Source organism: Glycine max, chromosome 7, assembly GCF_000004515.6.
Source record: "Glycine max cultivar Williams 82 chromosome 7, Glycine_max_v4.0, whole genome shotgun sequence".
In the NCBI taxonomy this organism is placed as follows: Eukaryota; Viridiplantae; Streptophyta; class Magnoliopsida; order Fabales; family Fabaceae; genus Glycine; species Glycine max.
In genome coordinates this window covers 4,527,512-4,547,037 of record NC_038243.2, presented here as the reverse complement: position 1 = coordinate 4,547,037, position 19,526 = coordinate 4,527,512, and the positions used below count along the sequence as shown (strand labels likewise).

Sequence of the window (19,526 nt, the reverse complement as noted above, 5' to 3'; positions counted from 1 at the left end):
CGGTTGGTTGATCTTAAATCCTCTTCTAGAAAAATGAGTTGACCAAATCCCCTTCGTGAATTTTTCAGGGGATTCCTCATTTAATTTCGAGCATTTTGATTTATTATGGGCCTCAAACGGACATTCCTATAAAAAATTACAACCGTTTCAAGTTCAAAAAAAATTTCGTACGAAAGTATTTTGCCATTCGTAATGGCAAAATACACTGTGTCTACTGTCACGTGTCTCGCCCCCTCTGAAAATCGTCAGTCAAACTGGCTACATCCAGTGCATGACTATATCGCCAGCACAAGCAACGAGACCACGGGCTATTCCGTCAGTGGCAGTGGTGTTTTCGCCACGTGTTGCATGCAGAGGCTTCTCACCTATAACACTAGCGGTTTGCATGTATTTTACGTAAAATAACAGAGTCATGTTGTAAATTGTTTTGAAACAGACCCATTGTGGGAAATACTTTCTAAAAGGAGTCCCATTAGGGCAATTTGCCAAGATTTTACTTTCTTTTTTGATTGAAAACGAACCAAATTCTACTTTGTTAGGACAAGTTGTTCGTCTGTAGTGTTGGCCACTGCATATTCGTTGGCCTGTATTCTTTTTTTTCTCTTCTAATTATTAAAAGAAGGAATGTTATTGAAGAGGAGAAACCACACACCCTCGTAAAGGGAAAGCAATGAAAGAAGAAAATCTTCAAACTACAATTCTACCAAATGAAGCTTAGCCAAAAAATTCTTACTCTCCAGGTTTCCTAGAGGACCTAGACTTTAAATCTCCCAAAGCTTTTGAGCACAACTTATTAAGAGGTGGTGAATGGGAATGATCACCTTTCCGCTCGCCTTTTAACTTTACATGGTATCAGATATCAATGTCTCCATCAACAAAGTACAAACACCTATGCATCCATCAACACTCCACCCCCTTCAAGCACTCAAAATCTCAATCTTTCCAAAATACCTCCACTCCTACTCAATACCCTTCTCTTGTGATTTCTACCAAATAAAAAGAAAAAATATGTTGCTAAAACTCTTGATTTCAATTGTCAAAGATTATTTTCTCTGGAAATCCTCATTCATTCCCGTGCTTACTTAAAGCCTATAATGTTTTCACCCTATTGAAGGCTACCACACCACCACCTCTATCTAATCAGGATGATACTGATTCTTCCCTTCCTAGTTATCAGCAAAAAAGAAATGATCCTTGTTGGTAACGTCATAAATGTCAATCATTTATGTGAAAGGCAACCATGCCATTGCTTGAATGTTCTATTTAGACTGTCTTTACTCTTAGAGAGAAATATGAACTCATTGGTGGTTAGTTTAGGAAACTTTAGGGACTAGTAATGCTATTGAGCCTATAAAGTTATGTTGTTGCTACCAGAAACAACATTGTTGAAATAAATATCTGACTGTAAATTGACTGGCCAATCAAATGGTTAAGCTGTTTTTTTTATATATTTCTGTTTACACATTATCTGACAATTAAATGTATTAATAATATTCTGCACTGCAGAAAGGGTGGATAGAAGGGGTATATATAAAAGAAAGACTCTACTAGATAGAATAAGGTAGTGCATATGTTTGAGTTAACGTTGAAGGAATATCTAAGGTACTTTTGCTAAAGCATCCCCTTTGTAACTTCTCCATTTAGATGTGTTGGAATTCATGCTACCAATATTTAAAGGTATGTTTGCTTCTCCGTTCTAACATTGGTCACACAAATTCTAATTTCTAACACATCTAAATAGATAAGTTACGATGAGGATGTTTTGGCAAAAGTACCTTGATATCCCTCCAATGTTAACCCAAGCATACACTACGTTATTCTATCTAGTAAAAGTTTTTCTTTTATTCCCCTTCTACTAACCCTTTCTGCGGTGCAAAAATATTATTAATCCATTCAATTATCAGACACTGTATAAACAATATATATATAAAGCAGCTTAACCATTTGATTGGCCAGTCAATGTATTTGAACGGAGAAGTTACAGAGGGGCTTTGGCAAAATGACATTTGAGGAATTCCAACGGTACCCCAAACAAGCTATAAATGGTTAAACAAACAACGCATACTAATTTGTACCTTTATTTCTAGATGTCAAATGCATGTTCCTAGTTCTTATCCTTCTTTTTTTCAGTTTTATAATTGGGTATCGAAACTTAAACATAAGTAGATATTCCCTTAGATTTTTCTTACAAATAGTAGGATTATATATACATCATAATAGTTTTCCTAGCATAGTAACACGCATTCCATTGATGCAGGTGTATGATGTCACCCCATTTTTGGATGATCATCCAGGAGGTGATGAAGTTTTAGTGACTGCAACAGGTAACTGGTTCATCTTGGTCAGTTTCACACCATTAATATGCAATCAAAATAATAGACACAGAGAAAAATAATCAATAAAGAAACAGAGAAAATAATAGACATGAGCTAAGAATCTTTTGTTCTTTACACAGAGAAGGATGCCACCACTGATTTTGAAGATATTGGGCACAGTGATTCAGCAACAGAGATGATGGAAAAATACTTTGTTGGTGAGGTTGACACCAACACTCTTCCAGCACAAGTTACCAGCAGCAGCAGTGTACGCCCACCAACACAAGCACCTGTCTATAACAATCAATCTTCTGGATTTGTTGTGAAGATCTTGCAGTACATAGTGCCATTGCTGATATTGGCCTTTGCATTTGGCCTGCAGTACTATGGCAAAAAAAGCAAGTCAGAAAATTGAACTTGAGTTGTGACCATTGTTTTAGTACTTCTATTATTCATAAGTCTCTAACAACAGTGTCCTAGTGGCAATAGACTGGTGCCATTGTTGTTTCTTTTCTTTTTGGGGCATCATTTAAAAGCACTTCACTATCTCAAATATCACGCGGGGATTAATTTTGTATTTTTCATGTGTTGTGGCCTCTTGCTCAAGTTATGCTAGTTGTTCATTTAAACCCAATCTAGTATCTCGTGAATAATATTTTGAAATAGATTCTATTAAACCTAGTAACTGGAGTACATTATATGCTATTATCTGTTGTGTTCCTTGTTTAATTCTGTAGCCCCGGCTAAATATTTTTTTTTTGAAAAATTTGAATCGTTTAATAGCAGGTAACCAATATCGCAAACACCTAGGAAGTAGAAACGTCTATGTTTTTCTGTGATGGTCTTATGGTTGAATTTTTGCATGACGATATTAATGTATTTCAAAATTAATTGTCTCCTTTCATAGAAACTAAATAGGTGAGATTATATTAAAAAATTTGTTTGCTTGATAAGGGTTTAACCTTGTGTTCTTGGGCTATGGTTTCTGTATAATTAGCATATTGAGCTTGTGTTAGGTTTAGATATTTTAACCATAGTTTTTCTTCTTTTTAAAGTATAATGGCGGTAACAAAGTTTGAAATTTTTCATTAAGTACTCAAAACATTATTAAACTGATCTTAGTAGATTTTAACAACAGTCAATATACCCTTTAAGAAATTTTAGCATTCTTTGTCTTGGAAGATTAATCTCATGGCATCCGGTTATAGGATACTTTGTTTTGAAGAGAGAAATAAAAGTTGTAGGCATTATTTATTTGTTTGTATAAGTAATTTTCATTGAGACAAATGCAACCAGCAGCAAGATAGTTTTTACTACTAAATATTCTTCCTCTAACGGCACCCAAAATTCTACCAAGCACATAATTTTGACTGGGGAACTCGCATTAATGAATAAGATCGTTTCATACACAAAATGTAACAGTTAGAACTTCGAAGCAAAGCTTAAGCAAATTAGAACCTACTAACGAAACCTTTTTTGGTTTTCAACAAAAAAAGAGAAGAAAAAAAAGGGAGATGAATTTTACATTTTTGAGAAATGAAATTTCACTTATGAAAATCACGCTGAATCCCTTGTAGACCCGTTATAATTCTTTGAAAACTGACCGTAGAGCTACATATAGATGAGACTTGAGAGAGTATAAAGTTTAAGATTCGGTCCCCACATAGTGAATCCCCGTGACAAAATGTGTCATTTAGGTCTAGACATCGTTGGACCCACCTTCCTTTGTGAGCTAGAGGGCAATAAGCAAACGCAAAATCTTGTTTGTCCAACTTTGTTTGGCCCAAATATGTGCCAATAAAACACTAAACCACCCATGAACAAATTTGTCCCCTTTGTTATGTTGTCAATTGCATACTTGAGCTCACATTCTTATTTCAACTTTCTTTTTCCACACAACGTAATCCACCCTCCTTTTCTTTTTTGTTTTTTATCAGTAAATTTTTTTCACTTGCCTTCTTTTTTTTTCTAACATAAAAAGGATAAAGTATATGGGATGAATATACCAGGAGATTTTTTATTTTTATTTTTTTGTTAATGAGACACAAATAGGATAAAGACTCAAGCTTCAACTGGTGTCCCTGTCATTCATATTTGATAAATTGATAGGCTCTTGGTAGCATAAGATTTTTCTTCTTCTTTTTTCTTTCATGTCTTTGAATAAATTTTTACAAGGAAAAGGCTAGGGCAAATTCTTTACATTTTTTTAGTTATGACTTTTTATGAGGGAAACAGTAGTCTTCGTTTTATCCTTACGCTGTGAAATAATTTTATTGATTTAATTCATACGATTCCAATTTATAAGACTAGGCTTGGATAGTGTGGAAAGTGACACATTTCAAACAATTAAAAACCAATAAATAGGTAACAAATGTATCTCAACCTAATGCTTGGTCACATACATTAATTTGTGTTCTTATCAATAATGTCCGCTATGTTTGCAGGAGGTTGGTAGATAGTGGTTCTCTAAAATATCATTATTCTTGCTTTAGTCTTTAGAACTTTGATGTGCAAATCCACAGGACAAAACCACGACCAATCCGAAAGAAAAGAGAGCGAAAGAGAAGCAAGGACAATTCTAGAAGTAACATAAAAGATTATGTGAAATAATAATTTCCCTCAACGAACTCTATATGAAGTTAATTAGAAGTTATTTACATGTGAAACTCTTTTATTAATACTAGTTAATTAATAATTTTCAATATATGACAACTTGTTACATACTATGTTTCTTTGAATGTCACACTAATTGTGACCAACATGGAACCTAGCCTTGCTGCATGGTTTTAAGCTGCTATGTTGAGAATTATTAAGATTAACCGGAAAACTTGAAAACGCATAACTATGTGATTTGGAAATATCGATAATTTTGGTGATTAGGAGTCATTGTATGCTACTCAATTTGGATAGAGTTTTCAATAGGGGATGGACTTATCTTTGGATAAAAGCTTTGATGGGCACAACCTGATGAATGCATTGAACCACCCACGATTGAGTCCAATAGTGTTTTATCGTCCCAACAAAGAGACCACCACTAACGTCTAAGATAGCTAGCATTCCGTGATCCTCGGCTGTTACACATGCCTACACTCTGAATTGTCCTTCTTGCAAAGGTAAGGATTTTATTGTAGGGCATGATCCTATATAAAGGTAGTAACCAATATTCATTCTCTAATAATACTATTTAGATTCTTAATTAAGTTGAAATACACGTTTACTTGACTCTCAGAAGTGCTTGAGTAAATCTTCAATTTAATTAGTTTTCGAAACTACACAAGCAATTTTAGTTTTTTAAAATTCTTTATTAGTCTTGACTTTGTAAAAAATAAAGTTATTTTAGTTATTTATTTTATTTTTCACCATCTTTTATGTTAAATAACCAATATAATGTGACATGATTAATAGGTAACCTTATCTTTTAAATATGTGATCAAAATAGGAATTTGTAAAAATCGAAACAAACCAAATCAAATCCAAAATATTTAATCCATTTGGTTTCAAATCCAAATAACCAAAATATTTTAATTTTGAACTAATTTCAAGTGAAAATCTAACTAAATCACTTTTATAACTAGTGCGGTTCTTTTTTTTTTTTTTTTCTAAACTAGTTCAGTTGAAACTTGGTTTGATTCAGTTATAAATTGTGTAAATCATCTTTTTTGCACACCCATAGGTCAGGGGTTTGATCCTTGTTCTGTGCGTACGAAAATTGTTGATGAAAAAAGATCAATTCCTTAAATAGATTTCGATATTTTAAATAATTAATCATTCATTCTAAGCCAACACTGAGCATATCCAGGTTAAAAAAGGGGGAATAAAACGAATGTCATTTTGCAAAGTGAAGGACAAATTGAAAAAATTTAAATCCTAAGTACTAATTTAAGGATTTACTCGACTAGACTACTTTTAGCCAGTTACTCACCCTTCCACCCAATATTGAATCTTGGGAGTAAAAAGATCATAGCTTTCACTCAAAGAAAAAGAAGACTCGTGAACAAGATTCGCTCAGTTTAATCTTTAGTAGATTAAGCTAATCTCTTGTAAAAACTCACCTTTTACAAGATTCATATCATTTGTCCTTTTGTGCATTCCCTTCCTTGTCCTCCCATAAAAAAAATGACACCTAGCAAAATAATAATAAGTAAATAAGAGAGAAAGTTATTTTTCAAACCACTTGTCGTTTTTCTAGAGGGAATAGGAATGGGAGCATCAAATATCATTCAGTAAGAACTATGAAGCTATTTAACACAATTAGGCTCGCATGATTAGTGTCCTGTGATACTGTTCAATTTTCCAGATGCTATTTCAAAATTTTGGATATATGGAAAATTCAGAAACACGCATTTCTTCTGGAATTACTAATTAATTAGTGAATACCAATAACTCTAATCATGCCATTTAAGGAGCATATTTAGTAACTTTCCTATAAGTATAGTGAATTTTCAATAGGATGCTGACTGAGAATATATCCCACAATTAGATTTACCTGTTATAATTAATGTCTGTTTCTTAAAATGTCAGTACACTTATAGAGGCTAGTGCCTAGTAACCTTAGACTTTTGTATTAATTGTTGCATGTGCATGGCTTTAGGCTGACTATGTCCATAATAATTAAAAATACCTTGAAGGTTCAATGGCACAATTATTTTCAGTGCTTAGTAAATACCAATAATTCAGCTTATCTATGTAATCCTAAAGATGGTAGTAAAAGACAATATCTTGCTGTAGAAAATTAAAATATCAGCTTGCTGAAACAGACTTTCTTGGATTTATCAGATCCAAATAATTGCAAAAAATGGCATTACTAAGAACTTACTGAGTTGATTTTCATCATTAAATGTGTCTCAAATCTGCGAGATTTGGGGGATGTGCCCCATTAATTGGTAGAGCCTATTTAGATTAGATACTTCGAATGGTCGAGTTCACCAAACAGACACATAAGAAAGTAGAAAGGTTGTCATGGGACGGTTATGTCAAAATCAGCAAGGAGGGAACATTACTCCTACACGTCATCTTGGTCATCACTAATTTTTCTGATTAGGCTCAGGACATGTCTTTCTGTTTTTTTCTTAATGCATTGTTTCTAACAAAATTTGTGTCCCTTACAAACATACCCCCATTAAATATATAACCCAAGAGTGCATGAATGAAACCTTGCATTAGTGTTGAACCCCCACAATGCCTTGTTTTATCAGGCAATCACATCATTAGTGCATATATAATTTAATTATTGTTAAATTGCAAAGAAAACAATGTTGCTCAACTTGATACGTAGATCGCTTTCCTTGTCATCATTATATGATTGGATATACTTGTATGTACTGCGCCAACCACCCAAAAGGGATGGGTATTAGTCAAACAGATATTGTCTTTATACAAAAAAAAATGTATAAAAAATTTATACAACAAAAAGAGGGTAGGAAGAAAAAAGAAAAAATAATCAAAATGATTTATTTAATAATAATATTTGCATAATAATTGAAGGATATATCTCAACTTTAACCGCCTAAGCTTATTAACACTTGTTATTTCAGTCTTTATCTTTATATTATATTATATCACCTATTATATTTAGGTCTTTATCAATTCTCTTGCTTTCTCTCACTTGATATATTTTAGAGTGAAGGCATGAACTAATCATTTTTGTTTATATTTTCTTAATCTAAATGAAATTGATATTGTATTATGGCAATGTCACAACCCCATCAATAAGTGTGGTCCTTAGCCTCAAAAACGCCTACTGAGAGAATCATTAATTTGATCCTCATGGGTCGTGGCCTAGGTTACACAAAGATTTTAAATACTTGACATATATAATTTAAGGCTATTGTCAATTTTATTAAATCAGAAGAACTACCACACGTATGGTCATGAAACCAGCCTTGTATAGTTGTATATGCAAGCACCAAGCATTATTCTTCTAGAGAGTAATCAGATTGAAAGGGACTTGGAAGCATGGAATATTGGAAAACATCTTAGTTTTAGTTCGCTTAACCGAACAAGGGAACCACAACCACCCTTTGGTCCCTTGTGCTTGGATTTGCTTTTGGGTCAGTGTCTTTGTCCAGTGATATGCAGGGCAAGGCTTTAATTAGGTTAGAGAGGATCATGTTAAGGCCATAATACTGGTGGCTGTTTTTTAGTTGATGTATATTAATTACTACTATATATTTAGCTTAATGAATTGTTGGCAAGTCTTTGTCAAATTCACTCCGAGAAAAGGTCTAATTGTCTCTTAATTGTTGCAATGGGCTCCATTTGTTCCTTCAACCGTCTTAATGACATGAGCCAAATCGGAAAAACCAAGCTATAAGCACGGTACACGCAAGACTCGACATGTTTAATATTTGTTTTAATCTCTGCATTTACTCAATTTTAAAGACCATGAAGTGAACCATGTTTAGACAACACTAACTATCATTGACAAAACAATTTGGGATTCGCTGTCTCATTTGGTGTCATTATAGTCTTGCACATAATCTCATCCATACGTCTAATCTCATTTCATTTCACTTATGCTGATAAGTAAAACAGCCTTTGAATAAAGGAAGATAGCATTTGGAACACTTGTTAAAAGTGACTACGTGAAAGTCAAGGGAGAGGTGAATGACTTTACTGTTCAGTTTTTTAAGACAATGCAAATGGTAGGCTAGTAAGTAATCAACATATAAAAATTCCTTCCACGTTGGACCAGAAAGAAGAACAAGCTGCAGAAAAAGACTTCTCACATAGTAAACTAGTGCCAATATAAAACACAAATTAATTGTTAAATACCAATGACGAGTGTTGTTGTTTTTCGGCTGATAATCCAGTAGTGACCAATACTTGATTAGTGTTTAAATAAAACTTGATGTGACAATTTATGCATATAAACAAATATTTGCGTTAGTGTCAGGTGTTTGCATCTTTAACAATATACCGTACCATCCATATCTGTATACGTGAGTCAAATACCGTATGTGTATAAAGTTAATGATAGTGATATGTTTTAACCTTCCACAATCAAATTAACTTAATTGCTTTAAGCTAATTCAACTGAGAGATCTACTTGTCAAACAAACATTATTGCAGTCCTGATTCATAGTATACTACCCTGAGTAAATAAGGCATATTCTTATTATTAAAAAAAGAAAAAACGGGAGAAAAAACCTAAGTCAGAAAGAACAAAAACATGAGTATCTTTTTCCATGTCTTCCATGCAATCGGAGTTGTCAATGCAATATTCATTTTGTTTCCTAAAAGGTTGGAACAAGATATTCAATGGATTTGGATTCTTACCCAAGGCAGGTCACCACATGCATCTGGGACCAGTTAAGATGATAAACGTGGGAGTTTTGATGAACTAGCCACAATTCTTATCCTTAGTGCTCACTAATAGTACAAAAAAGAAAAATTGTTGATAGTTCTTATCCAAACCAAATGTGTCTAATTGGTTTAGTTGAAAAAAGTTTCTTATTATAGTTGAATGGATTTTGAATCCAATTTCACAATCATGAAGAAGAGCCAATATGTTTAGCTGAAAAAAAATTCTTACCATGATTGCAAGTTTGCAATGACTTCATCCAAACCCCATGTTCTGGAAGCGGAATTTAGAGAATAGAAGTTAATTGCCTTTGTTTATACAAATGAGCAAAGGAATAAAAAGAAGAGGAGGGGAATAAAGTCTAAGTTGACCAGAATAGGATAATTGAAGACCATGGTCAACTAAATTGATTTTTGACTTGAATGGCTATAGCCAGCTATATGTACACAAAAAATGCCGAACATATTGGTAGTAATAATCATTTTGAGACCCCCTTTACCTATCATACCATCATGATGGTAACCAATTTCATTGAAATGGGGCAAACGCACTTTACATAAAACCAAATTCAAATTGACCAAAACGGGAAAAAAAAAGATTAATAAAAAGCATTGTAATAAATAAAACATTCCCTTGTGTAGGTGCTAAATTTGCGTAAGATGTACCCTCTCTGCTGTTAATTACATATATAGTCCAAGCCTAAAATACCTCTTCCTTGAAAATTTTACATATAGATCAAATGTGGTCCAATTTGTGACAAAGAAAAAGAGTTTGTCGTGTAAACCATCATAGGTGGAAGGTGAGAACAAGTTGAAAACCTAGCGTTGCCCCCACCCATAGTAATGAAGATGTCGTTGTGCATAAGATCAGTCACAATTGCCAAGGAACTAGAAAGCCTAGGGAACCATGTACTTTGTGTTGAGCCAGATCAGGCCAAGGTTTTTGTCTATCACTGCATAGTGCCAAATTGCCAATATCATTCAAATTTTAGTTTAATTGACAACTCCTGCATGATAGATAAGTGACCACCCCAAGTTGCAAACTCAAGCACTTGACGTTCTCTTCAGGGAATTCCCTGAATAATAGTTATATCTATATGTTTATTTTTTATTTTTTATAAATGGACAGATAACCAAAACGACAAAAATAAAATATAATAATCGAAACACGGTTATCAACGGTACTTGTTGCCTTAGTGGGAGAGAGAGATAGAGATTGTTACAGCAATTCCTAACGCAACGCGATATTAAATTATTGGCCCCACAAAAATACTCGTTCAACCATATATCACATTGATTAGACATATAATTACGTCAAATTTATGTTTTTCACAAGATATTTAAATTAATTTTATTTTTTTTATTAAATGAAAATTTTATTTAATTGTTCGATGAATAAATTTTCATCTAATAGTTTTTATTAATTTTTAAAATTTTATTTGAAATTATATTATTTTAAATGTTAATTTTAATTTTTATTCTCAATATATATCTAATTTTTAGTTATTTTTAAAATAAATTATAATTTTATTATTTTTTATCATTTTATATTTTTTAATTAATTTAATAATTAATTTTATTTAATACTTAAAATTTAATAAATTAATCCTTCAATTTTAAAAAATTTAAATTTATTGAATAATAACTGAATTCTTCCATAGAATACTCTTTTTAAATTATCAAGAATCCCTTGTCATTTAGATTATGAAAAAGAATTATACGCTAATCTTTGACTCAGAAAAACAAATTAATGGTTCAATTAAGCATGACTGTCCTATATAGCAAGAATCCGTAATCCGCGTTATTCAACAAAAAAAAAAAAGAAAACTCACAATCCGTAATCCGTTACTTACAATTATGGAGAGTAATCACGTGTCTAACTTGTCAATAGCTAAACCCGCACTGGCATGAATGTACTAGTGTACTAGTCTTTATTAAACCATTTCTTTTTAAATTTGTACTACAAAATAAACTTCATTGATCTTGTCCCTTTTTAACGAGAGATTTATTATTTACGGTGGGAATGGTGGTAGAGGCAAACTTTAAAACTTGTATTAATTTGAACAAATATTTACAGTGGAAATAGATATATTTTCTAATTTTTTTCGATTACCGAACAACTTGAGACTGTCAACTTAATAAAAACAAGGAGAGAAAAAAAAAAAAAACAAAAACCCGTTGACCCATATTATAGAGACAGAGCCAACTCAAACTTTCTACCTTGATTCATGGATTCACTTAACATTTAGTGGCTCCAAAGGGCCATGCACCTGCTACTTAACATTATTATTATTATTATTATTATTATTATTATTATTATTAAGTACTTAATCCACGCCTAGGGCGAACTTTAACATAGAGCGGGTTAGCCATTTCACACGAGAGCCTCAGCACCTCCGTTAGATCAACCTTCCCCTCATCAGATGGTAGCCATTCAAACTCGTGCAAAAGCCTCGCCACCCAGAAAGTCACGGTGCTCAAACCCAAAGTCTTTCCGGGGCAGGTTCTTCTACCCGACCCGAATGGAGCCAGCCTCAGATCCGACCCGAGAACAGAAAACTCCGCCTCCAGGCCCATGAACCTCTCGGGCTTGAAATCAAGTGGGTCCAGCCACACCTCCGGGTCCCTTCCTATGGCCCACATATTAACCATGGCGGTGGTTCCCGCGGGCACGTTATACCCATCAATGGTCGTATCGGTGATGGCCAAGCGGGCCCACGAGAGAAGCGGGCCTGGAGGGTGCAGCCTCAGAACCTCCTTCACCACCGCCAGAAGATACGCCGTCGCCGCCACGTCCTCCTCCTTCAAAGCGCGCGCACCACCTCCAACCACCGCGTCCAGCTCCTCTTGCACCCTCCTTTGTACCTCCGGATGAAGCACCATCCTTGCCATAATCCACTCAATCAAAACCGCCACCGTGTCGGTCCCCCTAAATATCATTTCCTGTCCCCCCACCCCCACACACAAAAAATTAACATTAACCTCTCATGTATTTATTTATATATCTTGTACTAGTATAAGGTCAATTTTATTAAAGCACATGAACCAATAAATAATTTTTATTATAATGGTAGAAAACTTACCCAGAGGACAGCAATCATGTCGGAGTGAGACAATTTATCGGGACCTTGGAGAGAGAGCAAAACATGAACGAAATCGCGGTTGGTTTGGGTTGTGTCGGTTTGGTGGTCGGCGATGATTGAACCTACGAACCGGTTCACTTGGGGGACGAGTTTGGAGCAGGTAAACCGGATTTTTTGAAGGTCAAAGTCTTTCAGAAAAGGGATATGGTCTCCCCAATTAAGGGTACCCAACAAGTCATAGCCTTGTTCCACTAACCGGGATAACTCGTCCACTGAAGTGTTTGTCTCGTCAAGGTCATATCTTTGTCCAAACACCGACCACATCATGTTGTTGAGCGACGCTCTCTTGAGAACGCTGCGGATTCCGAAACCGCCGCGGCGGTTTCGGAACGAGTGGGTCATCTGGGCGGCGATTTCGGCGCGCTGGAGCTCCGAGGCCTTGATTTGTTTGGGGCAGAAGAGGTGCGTGGCGGCGATGCGGCGGAGGGTGCGCCAGTAAACGCCGTAAGGGGCAAAGCCGATGGCGCGGTTGAACATGAGGCTGTAGGCTGATTCCTTTATGGGACGATCGGCGAAGACGGAGCTGTTAAGAATCTCCTTGGCCACGTGGGGGTGGCACGTGACGATGACACGCGTGTCACCCATGGAGAAGGCCATGAGCCTGGTGGCTTTGCATGCTTGAGCAGCGGCAGCAATACGGTGGTGTGCAAGGGATGTCATGAGGCTCATGCTTCCAATGAAAGGATAGCCTTTGGGACCGGGAATCATTTTAAGGTTGTTGGAGTTTGTGTTGTTTGAGGTTGAGGTTGTGGTTGTGGTTGTTTTTTTCCAGTAATGAAAGGAGTAGTACTTGCCCCAAGCAGGACCACCGGGATGAGACCAGCAGAAGAAGGTCATGGAGAGCCAGAGAGTGACCATGATGGTCAAGAGTGACCATGCAATGTTCTCTTGTGTGCATTTTGAGACCAAGGCCAACACCCACAGGTTATCAATGTGGGTTGTCATGGTAGTTAGAACAAGCAAGAAAGTGAGTGTGTGTGTGTGTGTATTTAAAGAGAGAAAGAGGAAGCGATAGCCAGGGAGTTTGTGAGTAAGGGAGAGGTTGGTTTGAGGAATATATATAAGGGGGAAAGACTCAAGAGGGATTGGTATGGAAGTAAAACATAAACCGTTATTGGTTTATGTTTACATGCGAGAAGCCACACACAGTAAACTAGACGGACGTGTATAACGGAAATACAAATATTAATAAAAAGGAATGGATTGATTGATAATAATAACGTAATAATATGGGACGTGTATTGGTTATTGTTAATTTGTTTTTGTAGTAGTAGTAGTAGTAGGAGTATAATTTTATTTAGTGGTGTTATAGATTAAATTTTAATTGCGCAATGTTATTTTGGGCCAAATCTTTAGAACTGCGCCGCCATTGCCGCTTAAGTGTGTCTTTGTACCCATTCCTTATTCTTTTACCCGCCTATTTCTACTCTTTCTCTTTCCCTTCAACGCACGAATATATACACAAATTTTACCTGAGTTGTGCCTGCTTTTGGTCTCCAATGTAACCAACGAAGACAAATTGTTTTTTTTATTAAGGTCTTAAATACAAGTGGATTCTAATTAATTTTTTCTCTTATTTAATAAAAATATTTTTAAAATATTCTTCATTGAGATTTTATTTCTAAAGACTCGTTCTTTTGCTTGATATTAAATTTCAATAAATTATAATTTAAGAAAAAGGTTTATTTGTAATTAAGACATAATTTAATAAAATTAACCAATTTTCTTAATAAATATGAAATTATACTTTTTTTTACTTATAATCAAGAATAAATAAAGTATTATATTTTTTATATCTTTAGATGTGTGTTTTTCTCTTTTAAATTAAGGAGGTGTTTGTTTCACGGATTATGATTATCTTAATTAAAAAGTTAGTCATTGAAAAATAAACGGGTAATTGAAAAACTAGCTTATTAAAATATAAGTATTAAGTAAAATTAATTATTAAAACCGTTAAAAAGTATAAAATAATAAAAATAATAATAAAATCATGTTTTATTTTAAAATGTATTAAGGATAAAAATAAAAAAAATATAAAAAGTTAAAAGATAGAGACTAACATTTAAAAAAAATGTTACATTTCAAAAAATGATAAGAGTTATTAATAAGCTATTGAAAAAAAAATTGTTTATCAAACCGTCAACAAAAATTTTTCAATTAGTAAAAAAAGTTAAAAATTTATTAAAATGTTTTATGCATATAGTCTATATTTCTATAATCTTGGAAATATTTTTTTTCCCGAAAATATGACATGGGAATATTGTTCCAGAGTATTTAAAAAAAGTGTATAATATATATTGTAATAATTATTATATTACCTCATATGTGAAAATGATTTTTCCCAATCCCATATTCCCGAGAATAAATAAATAATCATGAAACAAACGCCCCTAAACGATACTAGGAGGATAATATATACTTACAATTTTTGATTAAAAAATCAATTATTAAAAAATATAATAAAATTAAATACATATTTAACAAGACATAAAATTAACTAGGTAGAGTGTGATTAGTTGTTGTTTTTAACTAATGATTACTATTGAACTTAATTTTTTAAAAGTGCATTCTTCTCATTTTAAGGAGCCAAGGTTAGTTGTTAAGGATTAATACACATAAATTAAGAAACATTTAATAGAAATAAAATTTCATTATATTTTGGACAGTGCGACTGACTCTTCCCCAAAGAGGTGGATCCATCCACTGAATCATTCACACAATTGTTGACTGTCCTGACCAATTCTTCTTCTTAGAGAGACCGACTCATACATATAACAATGGACCTGCGTCACATGCTGATGGAGGTTAAAGCTTCTTATTAGGCACAACCTCCCCCTGGATGCCTTCACCACCTCTACATTGTGTTTTGTAATACTATATACAACGCCAAAATCATTAAAATGTGCTGACAGAGTTAGACATGCATTATACACAACCACGTACCTTATATCATTATGAAACCCATAAGATTGCGCTCGCACAGTTTGGCGTTAGAGAACCAATAAAATAAGTTATACTTATGAATAGTTATAGTAAGTTTTCAAAATGTTAGTTATACAAGACAAAGTTAGACTTATAGGGAACCTAGGAATTAAAACACTCAACTTATTATTTTTTAACACAACAGAACCAGTGTAAGAGACGTTTTAAATTGAGTCTTATAAAAATGATCAACTCAATTTTTAATTTGGATCTTGTAAAAAGGACCAGAGAGTATAGATTAATTTAATTTCATTAAAGTAATATTTTTTACCCATTTAATAAATTTTGTTCTCTTTTAATCTTAAACTTGCAAATTTAAATAAAAAAATATTTCAATTTTGTTTGGCTTTATCATAATACATTTAAATTTTATTTCTTAACAATAAATAATATTCATAAAAATAAATAATAACGACTTTTGACATATTTTTTAATTAAATTTTCCTTTTCAATAAAATACAAACTACATGATAATTATTTTAATAATAATGTATGACATCTTAGTCCTTAAAATTTATCTTCTTTCACTTTTAGGTATGATTGTGAATTTTGTTTATTGATATAAGATGTAAAATTTATTCTCTTAAATTCACTTATATAAAAATTATGTAAACATATTAATGTTCAGATAAAAAAAATATAAACAAAATAAAAATTGTATAAAAAGTAAGTCATATGAATAACTAAAAAATTAAATATGAAACTTATTACTTTTCTAATTATTCATTAGACTCACTTTTACGATGATTATCGTTAATTTTTATATTTATAATATTAAATTGTAAACAAAATAAGAGAAATTTTTTTGTACCCCATAAATTTTGGAATTTTGGTACACTTGGATTTTAAATCGATAGCTATTTAGTTATGCTGACATGTCTTTATTTTGATATTTAGTAGCAACTTTATTATATATTTCAATCTAATTATTGTTTAATTAAAATATTTTTTCTTTTAATTGAACTTTCCAAAATAACAGACTCCACGATCTTATAAAATAATAGACCTATAAACATTGACGAAGAAAGGATATAGAATGCTAATCAAATGTGCCTTTCCTAGTGATGAAAGCCTGTTAGAATCAAGAAAATTCATTTCATAATGTATAATGTATGATTGTTTAAATTAATTGTTTATCTAAAATTCGTGAGTTTTATAATATTGCGTAAATTTAAAATTTGTTTAAATATACTTTTTATTTTTATAAATTAGAATTTTTATTTTTATTTTGGTCAATGTAAGTTTATTTGTGTTAATTTTAGTCTTTCTAAGTTAGTGTTTTTTTCATTTTTGGTTCATATAAGTTTATTTTTATAATTTTAATCCACCTAAGTTAGTACTCTAATGATAAAAATTGTTAAACAACTAAGTAAGCACTCGTGTTAGAGACAAAGTTTGTGTGAATGAAGGGAAGCAATAAAGAATCACGCTAGTTAATTAGATAACCAAGTTTTACACAATTAGCACCGTGTTTCACCGACATGGACAAAAACGAAATTAAGAAACCAGAAGTTACAAACCTAAAGTTGCAATCACCTCCCCCTTACGTCATTTGCGGTCTCTCTCCTTTTGTAGCTCACGCTTTGTCTTTTAACGCATTTCTTGATCCCATTGTAAGAATGAAATTGAACAAAACGGATGGAGAAATTTTGAATAAAAATGGTTATAGTTTTAAATTAAAAAATATTGATTTATTATAAAAAAAACAAAAAATTCTTTATTAATTAGTGAAGATTCACATCAAGAGGATGTTTGTTAAAATATATGATATAGAGATGAAAAGAGAGAAAAGAGAAATGAAATATTATTTTAAATAATGCTCAAATAAGTAAATCAATTATAGAATGTTCATGTCTTAATTTATATAGTCATTAATCATATATCTCAAATTAATTATAAAATATGCGTCTCTTGACTTGTGTAGTCACTAATCTTATATCTCTAATATCCTCAACAAGCTGGAAGGTATTGAAAACATTTTTAGCTTAGAAAAGATAATACATATATATCAAAGGAAAAGGAAATAAAGTTTAAAAATTAAAATATAGCTAAACATGTAAAAAATACATCGGCCAAAACAGAAATATAGAAACAAATCAAAATGTACGTGCAACCATGGTGCATAGCTCCTAGAAGTCTTCGACCAGCATCGACCTCCTCAATTTTCTTCCATGAATCCAAAGCAAGCATCAAAGGTCAAAATAAGAAAATCAAAGTTTAGCCACCAAGCAAAGGCAACAACAAGACCACTTGATAGAAGCTCAAATCATCAAGAGTAGAAGCTAAACAATGCTTAACCACTCAAGACAGAAGCAACCAAGGTTTAACCATCCATGATAGAAGCTAAAACAATACTTAACCACCATAGACAGAAGCAAACAAAGGAATAATGCTTAACCACCACACATGACATAAGCTACAATCATCAAAATAAGCCTAAAATGCTGAAAACAATAAGCCAAAACAAGGCAAATATCAATGAAACAATAAAAAGATAAATCACCAAATAGTTGGTGTGCACCTTTCTAAAATAGTGCAAGACTTCAAACAGTAGTCAATATATCTTCAAAATCTTCAGAAGAATTTAATCAAATATCTTGTAGGAAAAATTGTGCAATGCTAGACATGGAGAGAACCTCGAGATCTACCAAACTCAAGGGCATCAAATTTGACATCAAGCCTGAGACAATAGTTCCATATGCATCCTTGTCGAAAATCGCTACTCACGGTGGACGAAGGCGATGCACAGTGACCAGAAATCACCTCATGGCAGCAACAACCAAAATCAGAGGGGTTTTGTTGCGTACATAGAGATAAATCGATTGGTGATGGTTGTTTCATGAATTGCGATCCAAATTGGTCAGAAAAGGAATGGGAAAATGTTAGGGTTTTGCGTATTGAATTTTTTTAGGAAAATGTAATAGAAAATTGAAAAGGGAAGTATGAGGAGAAGATGAACAAGGTTTGAACAAAGGTAGGTGTTGGTCAGAATCGGTGACTCATGATAGAGGACGACGATGGCGGTGAACAGGGAGGTTGATCGATAGTGGCAATGAGAAAAAAATGGTATTGCTCTGATACCATGTTAGAATATATGGTATAGAGATGAAAAGAGAGAAAAGAGAAACTCAATATTATTTTGGATAATGCTCAAATGAGAAAATCAGTTATAAAATGTGCATCTCTTGACTTATATAGTCACTAATCATATATCTCTAATAATGTTGAAGGGAGGATGGAATGCTCGAGGCTCAACGATTTTACTCTGCCCTATCAAACCTGAAGTGAGGTGCGAAACTCACCTTTATTTATATATATGAGACATCCCTCAACATCTCTTTACATATGTCATCATAACATTGGCTCTCGTGGAACATGTGTATGTGTACGTATGATTCTATCGGTTTCATACGTGATATGAATACATTGTTGTGTGTCTCTGACATGACAAAGATGTGATGTATTATACAATCTATTATCAAGCTAGGTCATCACTTGGTGGATCCTTTAGAATGAAAAAAAGAAATTAAACATGTCTTTAGGAACCTATTCCATACTTGGTCATTAGAGGTGAGTGAAACATGTGGCTATGGACATGTCCCGGTTGGACTGTCCAATTAAAAAACCACCAATTTCAAAATAAGTCAATTTACAATGATACAGCAGCAACTCATCAAAATAAAGGCAAGTAGATTGTTAAATGGATGAAATTTATAATTGCAACTTATATGTTTAGGTGCCGGAGATAGGAGAGGACATGAGAAACATGCTGTTAAGAATTGAA

General features: G+C 33.1%; 2 protein-coding genes across 2 annotated transcripts in view; one reads left to right on the top strand and one right to left on the bottom strand.

Moving 5' to 3' along the window:
* LOC100500069 (uncharacterized) overlaps nt 1-2,977 on the top strand; it is a 6,705-nt gene extending 3,728 nt beyond the window's left edge. The window contains 2 exon segments of the mRNA NM_001249450.2: nt 2,258-2,324; nt 2,456-2,977. Coding sequence (NP_001236379.1) covers nt 2,258-2,324; nt 2,456-2,730 — 342 coding nt within the window. The 3' untranslated portion in view covers nt 2,731-2,977.
* An 8,710-nt stretch (nt 2,978-11,687) lies between these two features.
* LOC100798388 (cytochrome P450 78A3) lies at nt 11,688-13,910 on the bottom strand. The gene is made up of 2 exons (XM_003528728.5): nt 12,701-13,910; nt 11,688-12,560 (listed from the first exon to the last, which is right to left on the bottom strand). Exons 1-2 carry the CDS (start codon nt 13,703-13,705, stop codon nt 11,937-11,939), a joined length of 1,629 nt encoding a protein of 542 aa, XP_003528776.1. The 5' UTR covers nt 13,706-13,910; the 3' UTR covers nt 11,688-11,936.
* Between the last annotated feature and the right edge of the window lie 5,616 nt (nt 13,911-19,526).